General features: G+C 38.0%; 2 protein-coding genes across 3 annotated transcripts; both read left to right on the top strand.

The window, feature by feature from the left end:
- The first annotated feature begins 5,866 nt into the window (after positions 1-5,866).
- On the top strand, positions 5,867-7,032 carry LOC131328937 (glycine-rich cell wall structural protein-like). 2 transcript variants are annotated; one of them, XM_058361911.1, is made up of 3 exons: positions 5,870-6,103; positions 6,450-6,647; positions 6,696-7,032. In XM_058361911.1, exons 1-3 carry the CDS (start codon positions 5,998-6,000, stop codon positions 6,800-6,802), a joined length of 411 nt encoding a protein of 136 aa, XP_058217894.1. In that variant the 5' UTR covers positions 5,870-5,997; the 3' UTR covers positions 6,803-7,032. The 2 variants fall into 2 exon arrangements, with proteins under 2 accessions (XP_058217893.1, XP_058217894.1); XM_058361910.1 differs by having other exon boundaries at positions 5,867-6,103; positions 6,450-7,032.
- Positions 7,033-21,094: 14,062 nt separating this feature from the next.
- On the top strand, positions 21,095-23,025 carry LOC131328661 (glycine-rich RNA-binding protein 3, mitochondrial-like). The gene is made up of 4 exons (XM_058361576.1): positions 21,095-21,197; positions 21,845-22,075; positions 22,257-22,356; positions 23,013-23,025. The coding sequence occupies exons 1-4, from the start codon at positions 21,095-21,097 to the stop codon at positions 23,023-23,025; spliced, it is 447 nt and encodes a 148-aa protein (XP_058217559.1).
- Positions 23,026-26,003: the final 2,978 nt, after the last annotated feature.

The raw sequence follows: 26,003 nt of genomic DNA on the forward strand, positions 1-26,003 counted from the left end.
ATGCATTCGTGCTGTGCACAAAGGTGCACCTAGTGTATCTTAAAGTTCTCCTTTGGGCTCCGTTCAGTTGCCAGGAAAGTACAAGAAAGGATGGAAAAATCAACTTTCCCATGATTTTTGTAGTGTTCAGTTGGCAGGAAAGTAGTGGGAAACATAATTTTAAGTTTTCCTGCAGGAATTACTTTCCTGCAAAAGTGATCCTGCAAAAAACACAGGATTTTGCGTCGCGGAAAAAGGAAAATGAGTGAACACTCACAAAATTTTCCCGAAAGTTTCTTTTTCCTGACAAATGAACAACTAAACCTTAAGGCTCCGTTCAGTTGTCAGGAAAGTATAGAAAAGGATGGAAAAATCAATTTTCCCATAACTTTTGTAGTGTTTAGTTGCCAGGAAAGTAGTGGGAAACATTTTCTTAAGTTTTCCTGCGAGATTTACTTTCTTGCAAAAGTGATCCGGCCAAAAGCATAGGATTTTGCGGGAAAGTTTTCTCCATTGTGGGGCCAAAATAATTGGCGGGTAAGAAAAAAAGCAAATGACGCCAATACCAAAAAAATACGAATTAGATTTTTAGAAAGGCAATTTGAGATTTACGTGAGTAACAACAATTTCGACTACTGTGGTGCTTTCTGAGATAATTGTTGTGGAAAAAATTAGTAATTGATTTTTTTTTGAAAGTATTTATTTATCTTGTCATTAGTCTTCAGTTTTGTTTTGTAATTACTAATCATCAGTTTATCAATGAGTTTTTGTATCGGCAACTAATCAAGCATAATTGTTTAAAATTTGTTTATTTAGTTATCATCTACTTATTTTTTAAGCTTCATGTTAAGGCTTTGCATTAGATAAAATACATTTTCCGATATGTATTAGCTCTCAAAGTTACTTTTAGCCATGAAAAATAAAGAAGTTTCTCATAAATGTCTTTTTCTGACAAATGAACCACTAAACTTGAGTTTTCCTGTAAAAAAATTTTGTCAAATGAACACTCACAGGAAAATAGATTTCTTTTTCCTTTACTTCACTTTACTTGACTTTTCCTGAGAATAACTTTCCCGTACAACATTCCTGACAACTGAACGGAGCCTAATTATTCTTGGAAAATTCTTTTGTCAAATGAACACTCACAGGAAAATAATTTTCTTTTTCCTTTACTTCACTTTACTTGACTTTTCCTGAGAATAACTTTCCCGTACAATATTCCTGGCAACTGAACGGAGCCTTGGGGATTGATGTGTGAATTTTGTGCATTTGCTTTTCAAGTTGCGATAAATCACGTAGTTTTAGCTAGTGATTCAGGAGCAGAGGGAGAATTTTCTACATCATTGAAAACAGAGCAAAGAGATCAATATGGATATGCTTCTTTAATAGACCTAAGATTCAATTCGTTCAAACCATAAAATATATATCATCACCCAACCGATTATTAGGAAATTTGTCAAAAAAATAATGCTACCTTACCTCTGCAAGGGAGGTTGTTTCCGTGACTCGAACCCGTGAAAACAACGCTACCTTATTGTAGTGCCAAGCCCGCCCTTCAAGGTTTTCTTTTTTTGAATGAGAATTTTTTTATTAACCCTTGAAAATGTTACTAAGATTAAAAGGACATGAATGATGGGATCAAATCCTAAGCAAAGTTAAACACTATCTTCTGTCCATCCAAAACCCAAATCTAAGTTAGCAAGAAACCAACCCAGAAAACACCGATTGGGGTAAAAAATGGTAATAATGCAAGAAATCAACCAATTTTAATTTACAAATTCTACAATTGACAAAAAAAAAGGTAATAATCTAAGAAATCAACCAATTTTACCCCAGATTAATTTCGGTTTAGGGTTTTTAATTTCAAAGTGGAGTCCGGGGGTTCATTACCAAAGAGAGAGAGATGGGGTTCATACCTCTAATGAATCCTAGCATTTGAGAAATCATCGGTGATGAAATAAAACGTTTGAGAATTTTTGTGGGGAAAGAGATAAAGGAGATTCTATTTTGCCCTCTTTATTTACTTATTAGTACCAAATCTTTGAATGGGCCGGGACAAATTAGAATTTTAAAAATGGGGTCAAGACAGTAAAAAATGGGTCAAAAGTATACTTATTCCTGTTAAAATTTGGAAGGTGGTGGCAGCCAATTGCCGAAAATATTGTTTAGTTGAAAATATAAGAACTCGTGACGATAAAATTCTATTTATTTATTTATTGTTTTTGGATCGTTGTAGATAGTAATTGGGTAAGAGAGCTAGTAAAATCAAAGTAATTTTTGAACATTAATTCCTGCAGACGCCACCGGTTATGAATCATGGGCCTTTCCTACCATTGGTGCTATTTTGACCTTTTCCAAACAATCCGATTATTGGTACCAATCATATGGGTACATATGGTGCACTGACAATGTGTGGGGCCCACTCACAAGGCCCCACTCAAAAATGATCAATCCATTAATAATTTTAAAATAATCCCGGTGAAAATCAATTCAATTCAGAGTCCGCCATAATCCGATTTTATGCCAGTTATATCTAGATTTATTTCGGTTATATTCGGATTTATTCTGATTTTGTCAGGATTTTGTCCGGTTCCGGCTGATATCCACAGGTTTATCATTATCTTTGTTATGGAGATCTGCATTCCCGGGTAGGGTTGGCAATGGGGCGGGTAGGAGGTGGATACCACTATCCCCGTTTCTGATCCTCGAATTCAAATCCATTCCCATCCCCTCCCCGATCCCCATCGGGGAATTATTTTTACCCTCCATCCCCTCCCAAACGGGGAATGGGGATCCCCGTGGGGAATCGGGGATCCAACTGGAACCACAGGCAAAATCGATATTTTTAATCCGGTATCCCTCCTGCAACAAGACGCCAAGAACAAACAACACACGCAAAGCTCTTTAAAGCTTCGTTTCTTAGTCTCTCAACACGACGTTATTTCATGAGTTTCCGACGTGAACAATATTTATCAGACGTGAACAATATTTATCTGACTAGAACTATCGATTTGAGCTCTTTTTTATACTAATCTTCTATCCGTGGTAAGTGAATGATCAATTACTTCTATGTTAATTGACAGTGAAATTTAGTTTCTTTCTTTCTTCCTCACTTATGTATATATAGTACTCCTATATAATTTTCATTTATGTATATAACTTATTTATTATATATATATATACATACACACACACACACACACACACACACACACACACAAACGGGGCGGGGCGGGGCGGGGCTCATACCCATCCCCTACCCGTTCCCCATTTTTTTTAAAAAATTATCCCCATTCCCTACCCAATCCTCGAAAAATCCCCGAATCCCCAATCCATTTGGGGCTGGGAATGGGGCGGGGCGGGGTGGGGCGACTGGGATTGCCATCCCTATTCCCGGGGAGTCTGCTGTCTTTACATCTGATCCACGTTTCCCGGCCCATGCTTTTAACGGTGTGGAAAGGGTGGTGGCTTCCCGCAGAGGCATGGCCCTGTACATTATAATGGCTCAAAATGGGAGTTTCCATTCTGGTACAATCGTGGAGGGCGACGGAGTCGTCTTAGATTCAGACTGGTGGCTTTTCTGTATCTTAACTTTAGGGTGGTTATCAGTAATATTTGTATGGTTGGTTTGTATTTGCTTTATTTGTACATGCCGTATGGCTTATATCAATGAACCGGTACGCTCTTGCCGATTGACAAAAAAAAAAAAAAAATCATCTAGTTTTTTATTCAAAATATTGGATCTAGTAATCTGATCAATATTCTAAATGAAATGCTAGAATATTGGATCAAGTACTTTCAGTTATTTGATTGAACTGATTTTTCATGAGCACTATTCGAAAAAATTATTTTAAAATTTATCAATGAATCAGATCATTTGTGTGAAATCTGTAAATAGACCCTACACACCATATTTACCAAGTTGGTCGGTACCTCTTGGATTCCGCTTTTCCAAATCCAAGTGGCTACTAGTATCGGTGTAGAAAGATTTCTTTGAAAGTCGCCTCAAAATTACGAGTTAAAGTTAAAACAATTACTATATAACCACACACATTTACCGTGGACTCCATATTTGATGTGAGTGAGTTTGTGTGATTATGTATGTAAGTGCATGTGTGTGATTGTAGCATGACTGAAAGTTAAAACATGAATCGCAAAGGTCTCTGGCTAGTGCAAGTGTATCCTATGATCGATAGAACTTTCACTTTCAGGAAAAAAAGGTGACAAAATGTTTTTGTAAAAGTTAATTTTCGGACCAGCTTACGTGATGCCATAGGAAACTATGTAATTCATTACCAATAGGTTAAGCTTAAGCATTTTCACCATTTTGTTTACTTTCCAACAAAGTTAATGCGTCAATGGTCTATATGCGGCATTAAAGCTTAAGCAAGCTTCGAATCGACTTCGGGAAAAAAAAAAACCCATTATCTATAAGTTGGCAAACTAATAAAACTCAGGACAAAGTCTAAAATCTAAGAGGAAGGAAATTCATTTAGCGCCTATATCTAAAATCTAAGAGGAAGCAAATTCATTAGCAGCGCCTCTACGTCGAGTTCTAAAGAATTGTACATAGGTAAAAAATTGTCTATGTACAGGAGAAAGAAAGAAAGAAACTCTCTGTGTCGACGACGAAGAATAGTGGCTTCAATTATGTTTTGGTTTCTATTATTGTATCTTTTTCCCTCACAATATATATTAGGACTGCAATTAAAATTTTCCAATATTTGTTTTCCAAATTTCAATATTTGTCCCAAATAATAATCGATCCTCTTTCTGTTTCTTTCATTTTTTGAGAGTCTCACCTCTCCTTTTTATTAGTTCGTTTTGGGATTTTGAATTTTGATTATGGATAATGAGTGGAGAGAGATAGATATAAAAATAAAATTTTTTTTTATTGAAAATCGTGCATAGAGAGAAAAGTTTGAGTCTAGAGTTCCGAAACGAACTAGTTCGTCAAGTACTTCTTTTTTTTTTTTTGTTTAAAACTTGAATTCATGTCCAATAAGCACGTTTGATTCCCGAATTAAATATCTGAGAATGTTCCGAAATTGAGAATGTTCCGAAATAGATAACAGAAGAATTTTTTTTTTCTTCTGTGCCTTGTTTGGATATAAGATAAACATGAGAGTTCTTATCTTTTAATTTGTATTTCTATATTAATGCTATATATATCCACAATAATATTGCAATGCAGGATACCAACATCCCGGTTGCAACCTTCAAAAAGAGGTGCATTCGATCAACTAAGATTTTTGGATTTGGGGTTTTCCAAAATGTAGGGCCTTTAATTTTGATTATTGTTGCTCTTGTTCGCTAAATTAATTAATTGGCCGTCAGGCCCGTCACGCATATAATATTTCTGCTATCAATTTTTGACAAAAAATAAAAATAAAAAATACACCCACATCCATGATCCATGTGTGTGTGACGTACCCTAGGCCATTATTTTTTTAGTTTCTTGCTTTTGTGTTTATTAGGCCGACATGCATGAATTTCCCATTTATGGACAAGTCCCACCCTGAATAGTGAACTGTCGAAATAACTATAGACGCAGGGTTGTTTCAGTGGTTTAGGCGGATGCCAATAACTATAGACGCAGGGTTGTTTCAGTGGTTTAGGCGGATGCCAATGCTTTCAGATTACTCTTTAAGGTCTGTGGTTCTATTCTCCACCGAGTGAGTACCCTTCTGTAAGTAGGGAGTCGTGACTAGTATAGGCCGCGCTAGCTCCTCCGAAGGTTTGGGTTGCGCAGTCGGGTCAATACAGTGAATTTTCTGTAGGGTTGTAGGTTGTTCCTCCCTCACAAAAAATAAAAAAGAGAGAGACCGCGGAAGTCACCAACTCTTCAACAGCCAACTACACATGTCCATGACCCAAATGTCCATACCACTCAATTAACTTCCGTTCACATCCATGCATTGGTTCTCTTCAGATCTATAAATGGGCATCAAAATTGCACTTATATCTCATTCAATCTTGATCTAATTTGAAAGAGTAGTCATCCTAGTACTGAGCGAAATGGGTTCCAAAAAAACAGTCTTCCTAGGCCTTTTGTTGGCTACTGTTCTCCTCATTACCTCGGAGGTGACGGCAAGGGATTTAGCTGAGGCTTCCAAGGACACCAGTAAGTCTATGTTTCAATTTAGAGTTCCTAAATATTTCTGTGTGTGATGTTCAATTTTGCCACCATGACCAACCAATTGCCAGAGTCAACCTCGTTTGGCTATCTTTCAGTGCATTTCAACTTAATCTAATTCAAGCTGACTTTTCACTTGTATACTACACATATAAAAGTCGATATCTTCTCAAAATGAACGTGTACATACTTGATCTCAATTGTCCATCATTTGTAAACTTAAAAACATTCTCGATTTGCCAAATGACTGGGGAAGTGAAAGAAAATCAGTTCTTGAACATGTACTTGCATGTGACATTCAATTACTTAACATGCATGAATACCATTTGTGCAGCTGCTGAACAGACAAATGGAGTTGAGGATGCCAAGTATGGTGGTGGAGGGTACCCAGGAGGCGGATATGGAGGAAACCGAGGCGGCGGATATGGAGGCGGCCCTGGCGGGGGTGGCGGGTATGGTGGAGGCCCTGGTGGTGGATATCCAGGTGGTGGCGGAGGAGGATTCGGTGGAGGCCCAGGTGGGGGTTATGGAGGCGGCCCAGGCGGGGGTTATGGAGGCGGTCCAGGCGGGGGATATGGAGGCGGCCCAGGTGGGGGTTATGGAGGCGGTCCAGGCGGGGGATATGGAGGAGGCCCAGGAGGTGGAAATCGTGGTGGCCGTGGTGGTGGGCCTGGAGGATGGAACTAATAAAACCATGTCTCCCGTGGTGGTGGGCCTGGTGGTGGTCATGGAGGATGGAACTAATAAAGCCATGTCTCAGAGCCGATGTACCCTAAAAGCCCAACTATGACATTTGTGCAATAAAAAATTCTGAAAAAAGTGTTTAGATATCTCTGCCACCTCTAAAAACTACAACTATATGTTTGCATTGGATTGATTTGTGGGTTGATTTTTGGATTGAGTGTTCTAATATTTCTGAATAGGATATTCAAGAAGTGCTAGCTAAACTAAAATAAAACTATAAGTATTACATGTATTCTAAAACAATTGTTTTGGGTGTTCAAAGTGACCAAATTGATGACCTGCCACAAGTGGAAAGGATTGAAAAAGATGAAATTAAGAGGTGGACAGAGAAGACATGTGTGGTTCACAAGATAATGCATATAGCAATAATAATCAGTCCGGTTCCTATCATGCCTTGACCGGAGTTTAGGTCCGGACCACCACTCAACCGTTGGATCGTGTTTTCAATGGTCCAGATTTTAATGAAACTTTTTTGGAAAAAAGTTAATTGTGACCGATCATAAATCTTCCGCAGATGTGAACCATTTTTTTTTCCTCGGCAAAACGAAGAATTTTATTAGCTCGAAAGGGGTACATCAAGATGAGGCTCACTAAGCACACGCTTACGAGCAAAGGAAAATAAGATCAGAAAGCAGTAAAAAGAAAGAAGAGGCCCATCCAACAGAGAGTTAGACCGCCCCACCCCTCTCCAAAGCACTTAAATTTTCAGCTTTCTCATACCGTCAAGATAACCTTAAAGTCCTCCACCGAATGCACCTTAATATCGAACTTCACCTTAACCCATATTGCTACCCTATTAGACTTGTTCACTTGGTGGCTGAGTTTGGGATTCAAAAATTTGGAGAAGTTTATGTGGGAAACAACTTTCCATGCCACCACTTGGTCTTTATGGTTGGTAAGGAATGACATTGTCTTCAACAATGCGTCATGGCGGGTGGAGGATCTTGGAGAGTTAATTAAAACCAGGGTAGCTATGTGGATTAAGGCGAAGTTCGATATCAAGGTGTACTCAGTGGAGGACTTTAAGGGTTATCTTGACGGCTTGAGAAAGGTGAAGGTGTAGTCGTTTTGGAAGGGGATTTGCAGTCCAATTTTCTGTTGGACAGCTTTTGTTTAATTTTCTCTTGTCTTTGGTGTTATGTTCCCTCGTTTATAAGTGTATGCGCTTAGCGAGTTTCTCTCTCGATGTACCCTCTTCGAGCTAATAATATTTTCGTTTTGCTGAGCAAAAAAAAAAAAGATCCTCCACTCACCATGTAGCATTGTTGAACACAAGATTGTTCCATACAAACCATAAAGACCAAATTGTAGCATGGAAGGTTGTTTCCCACATATACTTCTCCAAGTTTTTGAAGCCATTCCCTAGCCATCAGGAAAAAAGATCAACCAGAGAGGTCGGGCACACCCAACTAACAAGCCACCAATCCAAAATCAATGACCACACAAGCCAAGAGAATTGACAATGAAGGAAAAGATGCTCAGGCGTTTCTAAGAGAAATGAGCAACGAGGGCACATCACCGATTGGCCCTCAGGAATTAGATTTTGAAAATACAATTCAACAGCTAAGATCAAAAGTCCAGACCTAACACTAAGGGCCCATTCGGACAAATAAGCCACAGTGGCTTATTTTTTGTCCTTATTCAAATTTTTTTCGCATCACTTGGCTTATTGTCATTTTTTTTTGGGATTATTGCATCATCACGACAAGAGAAATCTAAAAAGTTAAAAATTTTGATCCAATTTTTTTTGAATAAAGACGAAAAAATTGGCATGTTGATTTTTTTCGGCTTTATTCAAAAAAAATTGGATTTCGGTCAAAATTTTTTACTTTTTAGATTCCTCTTGACGTGAGGATGCAATAATCCCCAAAAAAATGACAATAAACCAAGTGATACGAAAAAAATTTGAATAAGGACAAAAAATAAGCCAAAATGGCTTATTTGTCCGAACACCCCCTAAATCAAGGCATCCTGACTTGATCCTTAGTGATTATATATACCATGAGAAGCAATTTTTTATTTAATTTTGGTACTCTAACCATTGGATAAGTAGGGAATGTAATTCGGAAGGGGAGAACAGGGAGTATTAGTTAATACTCCGTATGGGACACTATTTTACGAAACAATCATTCAACAATCACACCTAATACACACCAATACTCAAAAGGGTGTGGGGGCCTACAAACGTTACACCACTACTATGTGTGGGACCCACACACTCATGTGAGTAAGGCTGTATATATGTGGGTGTGGTTGTCGCATTTTTGTTTACGATCGACATACTAGTCCGGATTTTGGAGATCTAAATCCATGTTCGACAAACACCGCGCTATAAATATAGAGGAATTATGTGGATCCTCATGGTTCCCTCGGATTGATCCCAATTGGCGGATTATCAAAGAGCAAGACTACTCCATCGTTCTATTTCACCACTTCTCTCATCTCAACGCTCTATATTAACATCTAACTCTTACATGTAAAAATCATTTAAACTTCGAACTGTTCAAACACTTTTGGACGATAAAATTGAGAGTGATAGAGGAAGCAGGTGGAACAGAAGAGTAGGATAGACTTTCTGATTACCAAATGAGCCGTATCTCATCGAAAGCAAGCTCTGATGAAAGACTACTTGCATTTAACATTGGGATAGCAGAAACTGCATGGCCACTTGGCAAGTATAGTATTGCAAAAGAGTCTCATTGCAAAAACAAAAGAGGAGTGATTTTGGCATTGACCCCTTTTTTATAACATCATCCTCTCTTTTTTTTTTTATCTGTGTAAAAATATAATATTGTCCTTAAATATTTCAAAAGTGAAATTATTAAAGGACAATGTTGTAAACCAACTGGGGTTAACTCAGTTGATCAGAATTCTTGCATCTCATTAGGAGGTTAAGAGTTCGAGACTCCCCGGCCACCTGCGTGTGAGTGACCTTTAGAGGGGCTTTTTCTTTCTTTTATTGTTAGTCTTGGTTGTCTCGTGGGCTCTCACAACTGATGTACTATCTCGAGTTTGTACTCTGTAATTCATATATGATGTAAAAAAACGGGAATGCAAAAACTTTTAACCTAATTTCTTCTACATTATTTTTGAAAGAATTAAAGTAATTATTGTTGTACGTCCATAATAATACTGTATTGCAGGAGAACTACACACCGGTATGTTGCAGCCTGAAATGACAAAATTCCCAAAAGAAAACTCCAGTCGCATCGCTACCTTCACAAAAGAGGTGCCTCATTCTTTTAAACTTAACTTATTTTTTTGTTTTTTATATTTTATTTGTCTTTTCTGAATTTTTGTTGGATTTGCATGATTTTTTTTTTGGATTTATCGTCCATCTCGACGAGAGGAGTCTAAAAATTATAAAATTATGACCAAAATCAAAAAAAAAAAAAGAAAAAAAGTTCACTAAAGGCGAAAAAGTATCAAATAGCTGTCTTTTGAAGCTGAAATGTCGTCTTATTTGAATTTTTTCAACATCAGTCCATATTTTTATAGTTTTCTGATTCCGTCTCATCGAGACAAATGATTAACCCCTAAAATTACGTAGAAAAGCTAAACAAAAAGTTATGAAAAATAAAAAATATCGAAATAAGTTCCAAACTTATACTTAAAAGAATGCAGTTAATCTATGATTTCTGGGTTTGGGATTTTTCAAAAGCATAGGGTGCGTTTGGTAACTTTTTCATTTTCAATTTTTTGTTTTTAAGAAACAAGGAGTAGAAAAAGGTTTATGCTTTCATAAAAACAAAAATAAGAAACATGTTTGGTAAAATTTGTGTTTCTCAAAAAAAAAAAAAAAACCTGGGAGAAACATGTTTTTGTAGTTTTCATAGTTTACAAAAACTCTGAAAAAGTTTATAAAAAACAAAAAAGTTGAAACTTGTTATTCATTAGTTTTCAAAAAAAGTAAAAACGAAAACCAAAAACTAATTAATTTCATCTGAAAATGGATAGAGAGAGGGAGAAAGAGACAAAGAGAGACAGGGAGAGAGTCCGGGATACAGCCAAAGGCAAGGCCAGTGAAGAAGGTGGTTGGATCCCTGTGATCAAGAACCACAGGGCTCAAGTTTTCAATGGAGGAAGATCGCTGGAGATTTACACTTTGTTTGTGGATAACATTCCTGAAAATCAAGGTCTACCGTGGCTACGACGAACTTTCAACAAGTTCGGAGTAGTTAAGGATGTGTTTATTCCATGGAAGAGAAGCAAACGTACAGGCAATAGGTTTGGTTTTGTCAGGTACGACTGTCATGTTTCTGCTTCCATGGCTGTATCTCGGTTGAATGGAGTTTGGGTGGAGGACAAAAAATTATTTGTCAAAGAGGCAAGCTTTGGTCGAAGTGAGGAGATGAAGGACAATAGGGCCCATGAAAGGAGGGAGCAGGATTATAGAAACAGAGACCAACTTAGCCATAAGGATGGTCATGGGGCAAACTCGAAGGCTGGCCTTTCTCGGCAGGTATGGTGCAACAAGGATCCCGGTAGGACTTTTGTTCAAGTGGTTAATGGGGAATCATCCAAAAAACCCAGCCCAAATGTCACAATTCAGGTTAATCCTGTTGGGAACGGATGGCTCTTCTGAAGTGCGGTGGCGGTAATGCACAGAGTAGTCCCGATGATGACTCTAAAGGTGAGTTTTCGTTTGGAATGGATAAGACTGCCCAGTTTAGGGCATTGGGGGGGAGGTCTGTTTTGATAACTTTCCAAAGCCAAGTAGTTAGAGATGAACTCATCAAAGACCCGTGGATGAAAAGGTGGTTCGAGACGGTGAAACCGTGGAGTGGCGAGCCTACTAGCCATGAACGGTTTGTATGGCTGGGTTGCCAAGGGCTTCCACTTAACGCTTGGGATAATACCACTTTCCAACGAATCGGGGAAGTATGGGGCCATTTCATTTTAGTACATGAGGATACTTTACGAGGTGTATCCTTTGCTCAGGGGAAATTGTTGATAGCTACTGAGGAAATGTCCAAGATAGAAAGTTGGATTCAAGTGGTGGTAAAAGGTGTAAAGTATGATGTTCTGGTCAAGGAGATCTCATCCTTTGTCAACCCAGATGAAGTTGCAGGTGCAAACCCGTTGATTCATTCTCAGGTGCAGGTTGGCAATGGCATTGTTGCAAAAAGGTTTTCGGAGGAAGATGATGACGTGATTGTACTTCAAAAGAGGCCAACCAATGAGAAGGGCAGGGTAGGTGAGGGTACAAGGGAGTCAGACTCAGCTACTGCACATGGGAAGGAGAAAAAGGAAGGGAGGGTTGGTGGCCCAAAGCTTTCAGCTGCAGGAGGGCATTTAATTAATGCTTGACAAAAGAGATATTCAACATTACCCAGAGGATTTTGAATCCTTGTTTGAAGAGTCGGCCATTCAAGACTCAGCTAGGCCTCCCGGCCCACTTGGAAACTCTAGCCCCCACCAAAGCCATAGCCCAAGTACTACCACAGGCTAATCATATTTCCATGGATGGGCTTGGGGATCAGTTAGGAGCAGCCCGTGAGAGGCCCATTTCAACAGGGTCTCGGTCTAAAAATTCCCATTTGGAGTCTTTGTCTCCGATCATGGAGACACCAGAGGAGAACCTCTCGAACCAGCAGCTGGTCCGATCGTCTCAACTGCCTTGCATCAATTTACTAGTGGACTTAAACAATACGGAGTGCAGGAAACGAAGAAGAAGACAGCTGACCAATTTGCTGAGGATTCGTGCGGATCGGGACCGAAATCCCAATTCAGAGGAAGCTTCTCAATCACTTTCAGAGGATATTAGCCAAGTCAGCCCGACGATTGTCAACGAGGTCAGAGCTACCATGGCAATTGGAGGTGAGTTGGATATTAATTTTCTGCCTAATGATAATGAGACTCTTAAGAGAATGATAGAAATGGAGGTGAAAGAATGCTCTCTAGTGAAAGAGAGGGGTGAGGGGAATTAGTGCATCTGCTAATTCGGTGGAGTAGTGCACTTGGGTTTTTTGTTTTAATGTAGATTACAACGTGGAACATTAGAGGATTGAGGAGTCTTGTTAAAAAACGTTTTCTGTCTAAACTCATTAAGAAAAGGAAACCTGACATGGTTTTGGTTCAAGAGACGAAATTGGAGGCAGTGGAGAGGTTTGTTATTCAGAAAATTTGGGGGAATGCCAATATGGAGTTTGTGTACTCCGGTTCTGTGGAGGCTTCGGTGGGTTTACTTATCATTTGGAATAAGGATTTCTTTACGGCTTCTAATATTGTGGTTCAACGATCCTTCATATTAATGAGTGGTTTGCTTTCCAATGAATTCCCGTGTACGATTGGCAATGCGTACGCTCCAAATGAAGCAGCGTCTAGGAGAGTGCTTTGGGAGGAATTATTGGATCTTAAGAATGGTCTTACTGCTCCATGGTGTTTAGGGGGGGATTTTAATGAAATTAGGGTAATCGATGAGAGGGTGGGTTGCTCACGACTGGAAAGGAGCATGAGAGAATTTTCAGAATTTTGTAAAAATATGGAGTTGATTGATATCCCTATGCTTGGTAGGAAGTTCACCTGGACTAATTTTCAGAATCATGCTATCCATAGTCGGCTGGACAGATTTCTTTTGTCGCAACAATGGCTCGATAAGTATAATATACTACAATGGGGTCTCCCAAGACCAATCTCAGATCACTGCCTAGTCATGATTATGGATGATAACAAGGATTGGGGCCCTAAACAGTTTAAATTTATGGACATTTGGCTTTCTAACCTAAATGCATGAATTTGGCCAAAGAAACATGGAATGAAGTTCAGGAGGTAGGGTGGGCTGGCTTTATTCTAGTTCAAAAATTGAGGGTTGTCAAAGAGAGGCTGAAAGTTTGGAATAAGGAAGAATTTGGGGATGTTAATTCGGCTTTACAGGATAATGAAGCCAAACTACATCAGCTTGACATCATTGCTGAAGGTAGATCACTTGATCCGGAGGAAAAGGCTTTGAGATGTAAAACAAAGGCTGAATATTGGAGGCTTTATAAGCTTTCAGAATCATTATGGAGACAAAAATCACGGGTTAAGTGGCTCAAATTGGGGGATAAGAATACAAGGTTTTTTCAGATTATGGCCAATAATAGGTTCAAGAGGAATATGGTTGGCTCAATCAAAGTTAATGGCAGTACAGTGGAGGACCCTAACCAAATTAAGGAAGCTGTAGTTATCCACTTTCGGAGTAGCTTCACGGAGGAAAGAAAGGTTAGACCTACCTTGGGGGGGCATTTTCAGCGACAACTGCCTAGGGAAGCATCATTGCATTTGGAAAGAGTGTTTGATGAAAGGGAGATTGTGACTGCTCTAAAAGGGTGCAACAGTTTAAAGGCTCCAGGTCCGGATGGTTTCAACTTCTCGTTCATCAAGAAGGGATGGGAGTTCATGAAGGATCTAATACTTCAATTCTTCTCAGAATTTCATCAGAATGGAAAGCTTACGAAAGGTATTAATTCCACCTTTGTTGCTTTAATCCCTAAGGTTGATTGTCCTACTTCTTTTAAGGATTTTAGGCCCATTAGCATGATGGGGTGCATTTACAAAATTTTATCCAAAGTGTTAGCTAATAGGCTTAAAGATCATCTTCCTTCTATCATTGGTGAAGCCCAAGCTGCTTTTGTTGGGGGAAAACAGATATTGGATGGTGTCTTAATTGCCAATGAAGCTATTCATAGTTGGAAACATTCTTCACAAGGTGGTTTAATTCTGAAATTGGATTTTGAGAAAGCTTATGATTGTGTTAACTGGGGTTTTCTATTGGATATGCTTAAGAAGGTAGGCTTTGGGGTCAGGTGGTGTAGATGGATTAAAGAATGTTGCTCCACGGTGTCCATGTCTGTTCTAATAAATGGGGCAGCCACGCAAGAGTTCCAAACTCAAAAAGGACTGAGGCAAGGGGATCCCTTATCCCCATTTTTGTTCAACATAGTGGCTGAAGCTCTTAATATTATGTTGGAACGAGCTAGAGCGAAAAGTATCATTAAAGGTGTTAAGTTGGGGAATAATGGAGTGACTGTCTCTCATCTCCAGTTCACCGATGATACAATTCGTTTTTGCAATAATGATTTGGAGGAAATGGGAAACATCAAGCGAATCCTTAGGTGTTTTCAATTAATGTCCGGTCTGAGGATTAACTACTCCAAGAGCTCTCTTTGTGGGGTAAAAGTCCAACAGCAGGATATTCAAGCTCTTGCTCAGGTGATGGGGTGCAAAGTGGAGTCTCTACCCATGCAATACCTAGGGCTTCCGTTAGGTGCCAATCCGAGGAAAGTGAAAACGTGGGAACCAGTTATTGAAAGAACTCAAAAGAGGCTTTGTGTATGGAGATCGAGAACCATTTCTACCGGGGGTAGGCTTACTTTGATCAATCACAACTCTAGCACCCTACCGATATATTTTATGTCCCTTTTCAAAATGCCTGTGGCAGTTGCCAAATCGCTGGAGAAATTACAAAAGCAATTTTTTTGGGGTGATACTCCGGATAAGAAGAAAATGCACATGGTTAATTGGGAAAGGATCACTTTGACGAAGGAAAATGGGGGCCTTGGGATCAAGAGATTGTTACAACATAATTTGGCCTTGCTTGCTAAGTGGTGGTGGCGGTTTGGCAGCGACAAAAACTCACTATGGGTTAAGGTCATTAAAGGAAAATACAATTTGGATCAGAAGAGTTGGCTCCCGTATTCGCCTGGCTATGGGTCGATGTCTAATGTATATTTGTGCAATTGGCAATGCAGATTCGGCACTTGGATTCTCTATTCAAGAGGGGTTCAAGGTGCAGGTGAACTCTGGTCGAGATACTCTATTTTGGGAGCATACGTGGTTGGGTCCTACAACGCTTAAAGATGAATACCCCACACTGTATAGGCGTTCAATTCAACAGGAGGAGGTCTTATGCAACTGTCGTGGAGTAGGGGCCAGTGGTGATTGGAATTTGATGTTTAGTGGCATACTAAGGGTTCGGGAATCACAGCAACTCGAGGTTTTGAAACAAAGATTGGATGGAGTGACGCTAGATCCCTCAAAGCATGATCTGTTACAGTGGATTTGGATAGCCGATAAAGTCTTCTCGGTAAATCAGTTTATAGACAATGGGAAACCCAGACTCAGTCACGGAATGCTTTACTTGGTTCGTTGTGGAAGAATCTGAGTCCCCCCAAAGTGGAAATTTTCTCCTGGATGGCCATCCAAAATAGAGTTGCTACAAGGTCGATACTTTTCGAAAGGAATTTAATTTCTGATCTTCATTTGGCAAAGTGCCCTCTGTGTGATTTGCATGTGGAAACACCTCAACATTTACTCCTACACTGTCAATTTTCGTGGGTGGTATGGTCTGAAATTCCGGCTTGGTGGAACATTCAATGGGTATGCCCGTCTTCTATAGCAGAGTTATCTCTATGGTGGTTTGGGAACAAGTTTCGAAACTTGGAGAAATATATCTGGGAAGCATGTTTCTTTGCTACACTTTGGTCTATCTGGCTGATAAGGAACGGGTTTATTTTCAATGGGGCAACACAACAGGCTTCAGAAGTGGCGGATTTAGTTAAAACAAGAGTAGCTATGTGGATGAAGGCTAAGTTCGACATCAAGATCTACACTGTGAAGGATTTCAAAGGTTATTTGAATGGGATTCGAAAAGTGAAGGTGTAGATTGCTGTATTATCCAACCTCGGTTGGATATTTTCTTTGCATTAATGTTTTGCTTCCTCCTCGATGTACCCTTTCGAGATTAATAAAAATTTCCTTTTGCCGAGCAAAAAAAAAAAAAACCAAAAACTGAAAACAAAAAGATTACTAAACGCCCCCGTAGTAACCGTTTTGGTTATTGTTGCTTATTTGCTTTTAAATAATCATTTATATTTTCTTCTCTTTTAACCTAGACAAATTTATTAATTGGCCAATCAGTTTTGTTGTTTCTAAGCAATACAGTATTAAATTTATTACAAAAACATGCGCTTTACACATATTTTTACATACATAGGTGAGAATGACGGCTTGGATCTTAACCGAACAATGAACGACTCAGATCTGTATGCACTTATATTCAAATCGAGCTGAAATGAACAACCAGATACCGCTCGACACCCCGCTTAACAATGGGGTGTGCTTGGCAGCATCCCCAGGTAAAACTGCATTTATTAGGCCGATAGTGTGCTCGATTGCCTGAGTCAAGGGGATCAAACCGTTAGATTCAGTCCGTGACCAATCTATTCGTGGCCTTAGGAGCCCTAAACGGACCCAGTCAATTTGGCCTGGCCCGCTACAATTATTATTGTTGTTCTTGTAAATTCAGGAGGTGTTTCCGGTAGTGAACAAGTTATAAATTTTTATTTGTAGTTGAAAGTTGTTAGGTGTTTCCGGTAGTAAATAAGTTGTGAAAAAATGTTAAGTTGTTTCCGATAGTGAATAAATTGTTGATGGCTTGTGAGTAGAGTTACTGTATCAAAATTGTTTTTGTTGATAAGTTTTTAGTTAGTAGAAACGAAATGTGAAAATGTTAAAAGTTTTTTGTTAGTGGAAACAAAATAAAATTCACATAGTAATTGTCTGTTTGGAAGGACTGGTCCTCCCCATCTCGTTCTTGATTGGTACAGGAGTGGAGCCTTAAGAATTTGATGGGATTATACCCGAATTCCACCTGCAACGAAAGCGTAACAAAAAATAAATAAAAATAATAATGCGCACAAGTGAACAACACACAAGAAATATGTGGTTCCTCAAACTCGGGTACATTCACAAATGAGAGAGATATTCTACCATATGAAAAACAAACGATTACAATGTGAGATGAAAAAGTTCTCTCTTGAGCTCCTAACACTTGGCTCACACTGCGTTTTTCACTCACCCTCAATATCTCTATTTTTCCTTACATTACTCTCCTCTCAGCTCCCGGGCCGGTGTATCCGGCAGCCTCCCAAGGGACTGCCCTCTCACTATTTTTTCTTTGACTCACTCGACCACACCGTGACTTCACCACACAAATACTTGTTGTTTGCACTAAGCAAAAGAGGAGCTAGCACGGAAACCTCTTGAATTGGCCAGATGCTTCTGGTTCTGGAGCCAAACATCACAATTACTCCAATCCACACAAATGCTCAGCCGGCCGGTTTGACCAATTGACCCATCTCAAGAGAATATCCAAGGGCATTTACTGTAGCCAATTAATACACAATCAACTTGCAAACATTATTATTTTTCTTTATCTTTTTCAAATCTATTACTCCCTCTGTCTCAAAAAGCATGACAATTTTTGAAACTCGTGTTATTTTTTATCGCATATATCTTTCAATTTATAATGTTTTTCATGAGTTTGAAAACTTGTATAATAAAACTAATCGAGAACTATCAAACAAGATCTATATTGCATATTTTTTGAGATCCTTATTGAAATATATGAGGAATTGAAATTGACACAGATATAAAAAATTGACATCCAATTTGGGACGTAGAAAGTATCAGATGGGAAAAACCCAACAGAATTAGACTCAAGTCGTCCAATGACAAGACAAGCCAGTGGAGGGTGTGGAAAGGCCAAAAAGGGCCAAATATAAGTTCAAGAAACAAGAGGGCAATTGCCCGGCAAGACTGGGATCTCAACAAGATGAAGACGGGCATGATTGTTACAACCAATGTTTCCCTGGCTGCTAGGAAGTTTGTTTTGGTTGATCACGCGTTGGGTGTGGGTCACCTACGTACATATTTAATCTTATCGTTTTGGCATCTGATTGCCTTGTTTCATGTAATGCTATGTTGACTCTATGTCTCGGTTCTAGCTTTGTAGCTTAATCTATGGAATTTTCGATTGACCAAAAAAAAAAAAAAACTGTATTAATAAGCATATACACCATGATTAAGTATCCTAAATTGCATGGGTGGTTAAGATACTGGTGTCAAGAAAAACGTGAATTCTACAACTACACATACGTGATTAAGATCAGACTGTCCATTTAGTTGAGGAGCTAGCTCTCACTCTAGTGCTACAGCTCTAAGATCACAGTGGAACAAATTCTGACAGGACACGATATAACACCACTCGAACTCCACATGAAGTTAGCAGGGTTATGCGTTTTATTATTTTTGACACGAACCATGTATATGACACGACACGAGAACACAATTGTTAAAAGAGTCGGGGTCGGGTTCAATCCGCATAACCCGAAATTGACATAGTTAACTTGTTTATCTATCCGTGTCGACACTTTAACCCGAACCACACATTAAACCCGAACCTAACACATTAACCCGAACCTATTTATCGACCAGGTTAAAAAATTATAGTGTTATTCAATAGTATTTTCCTTAAATGTTGAATTATATAAGTAGTAGTATTATTATTCAGTCCTTGAGAAGGGCTAATTGTTGTTTTGAAATTGGTTGAAAACTTAAAACACAAACAGGTGCAAACGGGTTATGTAAACAGGTGAGGGGAAAGCAAAGGATTTTGCACATTTTGCTAAACAAGTCGGGTTAGTGTTGAGATTTATCTGATAAGAACTCAATTTGATCACGACATGAACACGACACGATGCTAACCCTAAGCCCAAAGGTTTCTATAGAATACCTTATTGATTTTGATGATAACAAAACATATTGGAATTGAAATATAATTAATATTGTGACATTTGGTACTCATTTGAATTCATGTTTATTTTATAGGATTTGGTTGAAGTACACTAGAAACATTGCTACACCGAATCACTATCTTTAATAGCTAAGATAAATTGAAAGGAGGAAGATTAAGGACAAATCTTCTCCTAACTTCATTGGCTAGAGATTGATTCAAATGGATGAATTATTGGTTTCATGATTTTATATTTCCATCCGCTAATGGAACTTCCCAAGTTACAAATGTCTCAGTGGCAAAGAAATGGAAACTACAATGGTTGATTGGTACCTAAATTGATTCTAACGGCTAGTGTAATGGATGAATTTGTGTTAACTTGATTTTGGTTCTAACGGCTAGTGCAAAAGAAAAAGAAACTACTTGCATGGGGATAATTTTCCAAATATGAGGGCGTGCCTCTAACGTTCAATTTATTCTTCTTGGTTATAAAGAGAAGTCTGACAGAGGAAGCAATTGATAGAATTCTTGAAGAAAATTGCTGTGAGCCATTACTTGAAAATCTATCAGTCATACAACTATAATCTTCATCTTGATATACACTCGTGTGAGAGTTCTTATTTTGATCTTCATTGTAAGAGGGAATTGTACACCCTTATTCATACTTGTGTGAGAGATCTTTTTGTGAGTGGTTTTGAAGAGAAAATCACTTGGTGATTAGGTGTTACTAGCACCGGAGTCAAAACTAGTTGGGTTAGGTGTGACTAGCACCGGAGTCAAAATTAGTTGGAGCGATTGGGAATAAATTGCTCGTTGTAAAGGTTGTCTAGCACCCGCGAAGCTAGAAAATTGTAACTATTGGAGATAGTGCAGCAAATCCCGAGTTGGACACCTGGGGAGTGGACTAGGCCGTGAAGTTACGGACCGAACCACTATAAATCTTTGCGTTCAATTTTCTCTTCCCTACTCTCTTTACTTTCAGTTTTGCATATCTATATCGCATGAGTAAATTGATATATTATTGAATAACAAGTTGTGGTAGAATATCTTGAATAATCAGTCAATTAGTTTTTTAAATTCCGCATTATATTTGAAATATTCAATTCACTCCCCTCTTGGGTTGCTATTTGGACCAACAGCAAGCACCTTAATTTTCTTTAGCCAAGGACTTTGGCCCTTCATTTTCCTGGAAAATGTTGGATTAATTGGAAACAGTGAGACTTGGCCTTTCATTTTCCATGCAATGAAGTCCATGTACGTAATACTAGTACAGTAGTACTACCATGTAACTTTCCAAAGTTGACTTGAAGAATACTTCTATTTTTTTTTCTCCGGGAGATTGGTTTATTCACGGAGAAGCCGTGAACAAACATTTTGCAGAGCTGCACGATCTCAGCCGTTCATTTAGGAATTGGATGGGTGCGAGTCACGCAATCCAGCTCCGTAAACCACTATTTACGGAAAGCTCCGTAAAATAGTTTCTCTCTTTTTCTTGTCCATTTAATTAGCTTCACGTGAAATACATCATGACCCATCTGTCCAAACCACCCAATTAATTTCCATTCACATCGGTCCCCAGCACTTGCTTTCTTTAGGTCTATAAATAGGCATCGAAATTGTACTTAAAATGTCATCCATACATCTCCATCTAATTTGAAAGAGTAGTCAGTCATCTAGTAATGGGTTCCAAAACAGTAGTCTTCCTAGGCCTTTTGGCTACTGTTCTTCTGGTTACGTCGGAGGTTGCAGCAAGGGGTTTGGCTGAGACTTCCAAGAAAACTAGTGAGTCCATATTTGAAATTTAATTTACTCTTCACATTTGATGAAGGCATGGTTTGATGAATATTATTTCACCGTCATCTTTAGTCTTATATATATCTCCACTCTAATTATTTGCCTAGACTATGCATGTTCTTATGTATATATAATAAAGGGGACATTATATTTAGTTTTTCATGTGTCTTACAAAAGATCGATTCAGCCAAAAGATTGCATGATTATCAGGGTATTTAGCTGATATATAGGAATTTAGTCGCCGGCCTCTGCCCATTAATTAACCCTATATGAGTCTAAATTAAATGATTTAACCTTGCCACCAAACACTTCGATGTGACAAAGAGATAGTAGTAGCGGTATATATACATCACGTTTACTGGCCAGCCAATGCAAGAGTCAACCTCGCTTGGCTTTCTTTCAATGCAATATCTTCAAAGTAATTTCGAGCTGGACTTTCCACTCGTACATGAATATTTCTACATTCAAGCCTCCCCAAACTTGAACATGCACATTCTCAAATTTCAAGTTCGTGTGGCATGCTTTAACTTTAACGTACAATGGACTAGAAATCCGCATCGCCTTTGCACAATAGAATGTGCATGAAACAGCTAATTATTTTAATGCATGCATATGATATACTATCATTTGTGCAGCTGAAGCTGCTAAACAGACAAAGGGAGTTGAGGAAGCCAAGTATCCAGGGCCGTACGGAGGATACGGAGGAGGCCCGGGCGGAAACACGTACGGAGGATACGGAGGAGGCCCGGGCGGAAACACGTACGGAGGAGGCCCGGGCGGAAACACTTACGGAGGATATCCTGGAGGCCCGGGCGGAAACACGTACGGAGGATATCCTGGAGGCCCGGGCGGTGGATACGGAGGGGGTAGGGGTTGACGTTTTAGATGCTGCGAACGGGGTTATTATGGAGGGTGTCGATCTTACGTACGAAGCTACTGTCTCACAAGTGATCTTTGTGCAATGTGTGTGTGTGTCGTAAGTATATATGTATGTATGAAATAAAAAGCATGAGTGGTGGTGATCTAATATTCATGCCCTGTTGATAGATACTCCATATACGTATAAACGTTACAATTCTCCATGGGAGAATGCTGTGGGTGTTCGTATATTTGGTTTTCAGCTTGTCGAAAAGGACATAATATATTGGTATTGTAATAAGTTGGGTGAGTGTTGACCGGATTGATTTGGTTTTATTATTGTAAACTAAGAACCAAATCAATTCAAATCATCAAAATACGGTTTGGTTTTGATTTTGAACTATGATTTGCTTGAACCTGATATATACTCATTAAAAATTGTTCAAAGTACTTAGAAATGCAGAGATAAATCAAACCAAAATTTGTATTAAAACCAATTCTATCGGGTATAAAAAATATTATAAAAAAGAGAGAACTACAAAAAGTGAAGATAGAGGCTAGCAAAGAGTCAATCCTTACAGTTGGCTGAGTAAAAGAGAGAGAATATGGATGGAATTTAGGTTTTTTTTTTTCTCGGCAAATGAAACATTTTATAAAACTCGAATATGAATATGAATTTGTTTTAATATATAGAATATGAATTTATTGCATTAGGTTTATTGCGTTAGGCTTAGATAGAATATGAATTTGTTTTAATATACGAAAGTCTTCAGTCTCTTGACAGTTCCAATAAATAAATAAAATAAAAAAGTCTTGACAGTGAAGGAATTAATAGGGCAGCGGAATGCATAATCAATAGATTAGGAAATTAATCGGCTATATATGGCTTAGCCTATTTTATTTACGGGAACTTAATTAGTCATCCTTTTTACCCTACTTTTTTAGGTGCTCATCCTAATTTGTTCAAATACTTATCTTTCTATCATCAAATTCAATTAAATCATAAACTACCATTTCTTTCTCCTAATTTTTTAAATCTTTCTCTCTTTTTTTTTTTAATCTTTTCTAATTATCTTAATTCTCTCTCCTCTTTCAAACATTTCTCACTTAATCTTTTGAATTTTTTCTCTCTCTTAATCTTCTCTCTCATATTTTCGTTCCCCTAAAATCTAAAAAGAAAACACGACTCTCATAAAAATAAATGTGTAAGCTCGAAAACATGGGAAAACATGATCAATTCACAAAACATAGCAAAACCTGATTGAGGTACATGAACAAGATAAGATTAATCAAAAAACGCGACAAAATTGGAAAACATAGCAAGTTTCAAGAAGTGTAGGTTTCGATCGAAATAAATGAACAAAACATGATCAAATAAAAAAATGAAAAAAATCAGAAAAAATGACAAATTTTGAGAAGTGTAGATTTCATTTGAGGTAGATGAACAAAAAATAATCAAATAAAAACATGACAAAAATCAGAAAATATGACAAGTTTTGAGAAATGTAGGTTTCAATCGAGATAGATGAACAAAACATGACAAGTTTTGAGAAGTGTAGGTTTCAATTGGGATAGATGAACAAACATCATCAATTCACAAACATGACAAAAATCGAAAAACATAATACGTAAAACTGATATTCTGGCAACGAAATCCAGTAACAATGGTGATTAAGAGTATGAAAGCGATGTGACTCAACCTTTGGTTGTTCATCCTCTTTCTCGTGTGATTCCATTTCCACAGCGGACACCTTTCCACAATATTTTAACGGGGAAACATGTGGTTGTTCATCCACATGGTTAGTTTCTTTGAGATATAATAATCAAATAACATATCTACGCCGCAAACAAGGTTAATTGTTTTTGCCCCTTCTGATTGTCAGTATTCCATCCACTAGATCAATGACAAGGCATTTCACAGAGAGAACCAGATCGCCATATCGCCAACGTAACGGAGTGAAATGGCAAAACAAAGCCACTGTGCGGGCGGCGGCAATGGCCTGAAGGCATGGGAGGGTGGCGGTGCAACGATGTGGTTGACGGCGACAAAGGGGCTGATCAGCGACCAGGGGCTAATGCGTCGGGCGGCGGCAGTGGTAGTTATCGATCAAGAGAGTGAGAGAAATCCGAGCTGATGATAGGTTTGACGGTGTCGATCGGCAACTATATATGGTGTTGACGGCGATGGTGGGATTGAGGGCGATGGTGAAGTTGATCGGCGACGGTAAAATTGATCGGCAATATATGGGTTTCTTGATCCAGAGATAGGAGAGAGATACAAATTTTATTGGGATTTGCATAATCCCTATAAATGGGGAAATTGGAAACGGTATAAATTAAATCTCACACACACACACACACACACACACATACACACATATATATATATATATATATATATATATATATAATATGTGTAGATATGGGTATAATAGAGTAACATAACATTTGAGGATAAGAACATAAGTATTCAAATCTATTAGAATGGACACCTAAATAAGTATTGTAGATATGATGCCTATTTAATTTGTTCTTTTATTTAGCGTATCTAATTTGAGGTATATGTACATGAATTTTTGACATACCAATATATATATATATATATAGTTCACATTGGATTGGCACCAGAAACCTTGACATAAATTCATGGACCGGAACCTTGAACACAATTTAAAATTTTTTAAAGTAAAATGATAGGAACAGTGAAAAAATCCGAAAAAATAACTTTAAAAGATGATGTCATCCACGTGGGACCACCCACAAACCCAAATTTTCTTTTTTTTTTTTTTTTATCTCGGGCCAGGCCCTCATCTCCTCTCCCGCCCTCTCGGCAGCAGATCCTCTGTTCGGAATCACATGTCCTATTCCTCTGTCCCCCTCTTGTTCAGTTGCCACATTATTCCCTTTTACTTTTCCTGTTACCCTTGTTTACTACTTTTCCTCTCTGTTATTTTTACTGGTTTAAATCCCGTTTGATAACCCCAATTAATTTTTTGGGCAGTTTATATATATTTAAAAAATATAATTAACAAAATTCAGTGCTTTAATTTTCAATCTATTTAAACCGATGCGAAAATTTTATTTTTCTAATCATATTATTCTGAAAGGTCATAAATTTTTTTGTCTTTAGAGCTTTCATAATTAAGTTTCAACTCCATGGGGTCCCAAATAAAGAACGAAAACAAAATTATGAGAGCCCTAGAATCAAAATTTAATTATGACCTTTTAGAAAATATGATCAACAAAATAATATTTTCGCACCGGTTCAAACGGATTAAAAATTGGAGCACTTAATTTTTAACCATATTTTTTTAATATATAAACCGTCTAAAAAAATAAGTGCTTCAATTTTCAATTTGTTTAAATCGGTGCGAAAATCTTATTTTTTAATTATTTTATCTTAAATGGTCGTAATTAACTTTTTGCTTTAGGACTCATAATTTTGTTTCTACTCCATAGGGTACTAAATATAGAGTAGAAACTTAATTATAAGAGCTTAGAGACAAAAATTAATTATGACTCTTTTAAATAATATGATTAAAAAAATAAAATCTTCGAACCAATTATGGATTCAAAATTGGAGCACTATTTTTAATCATATGTTATTCTTCAATTTTGCATAAGGATGAAAACGAAAATGTATACTATCAATCCAATTTTATCCCATATGAAACAAACATGATATTAATAATCCTATCATTTAATCTCATCTCAAAAAAATATACTTTTTACTAATTATTTCTCATTACTATCACAATTCTAATCTCATCTCCTTGCAAATCTCACCCTCTATAAAATGGGGCTTAAAAGAAAATAAGAATTGTAATTTTTTTTTGAAAGGCGAATAGTAATGATTAACCGGTGAAAGTAACATAACGGAGAGGAGTAGTAAATAGGGGTAACGGGAGAAGTAAAAAGGTGTAACGTGGTAGATGA

This window comes from Rhododendron vialii, chromosome 6a (assembly GCF_030253575.1).
Source record: "Rhododendron vialii isolate Sample 1 chromosome 6a, ASM3025357v1".
NCBI classification, from domain to species: Eukaryota; Viridiplantae; Streptophyta; class Magnoliopsida; order Ericales; family Ericaceae; genus Rhododendron; species Rhododendron vialii.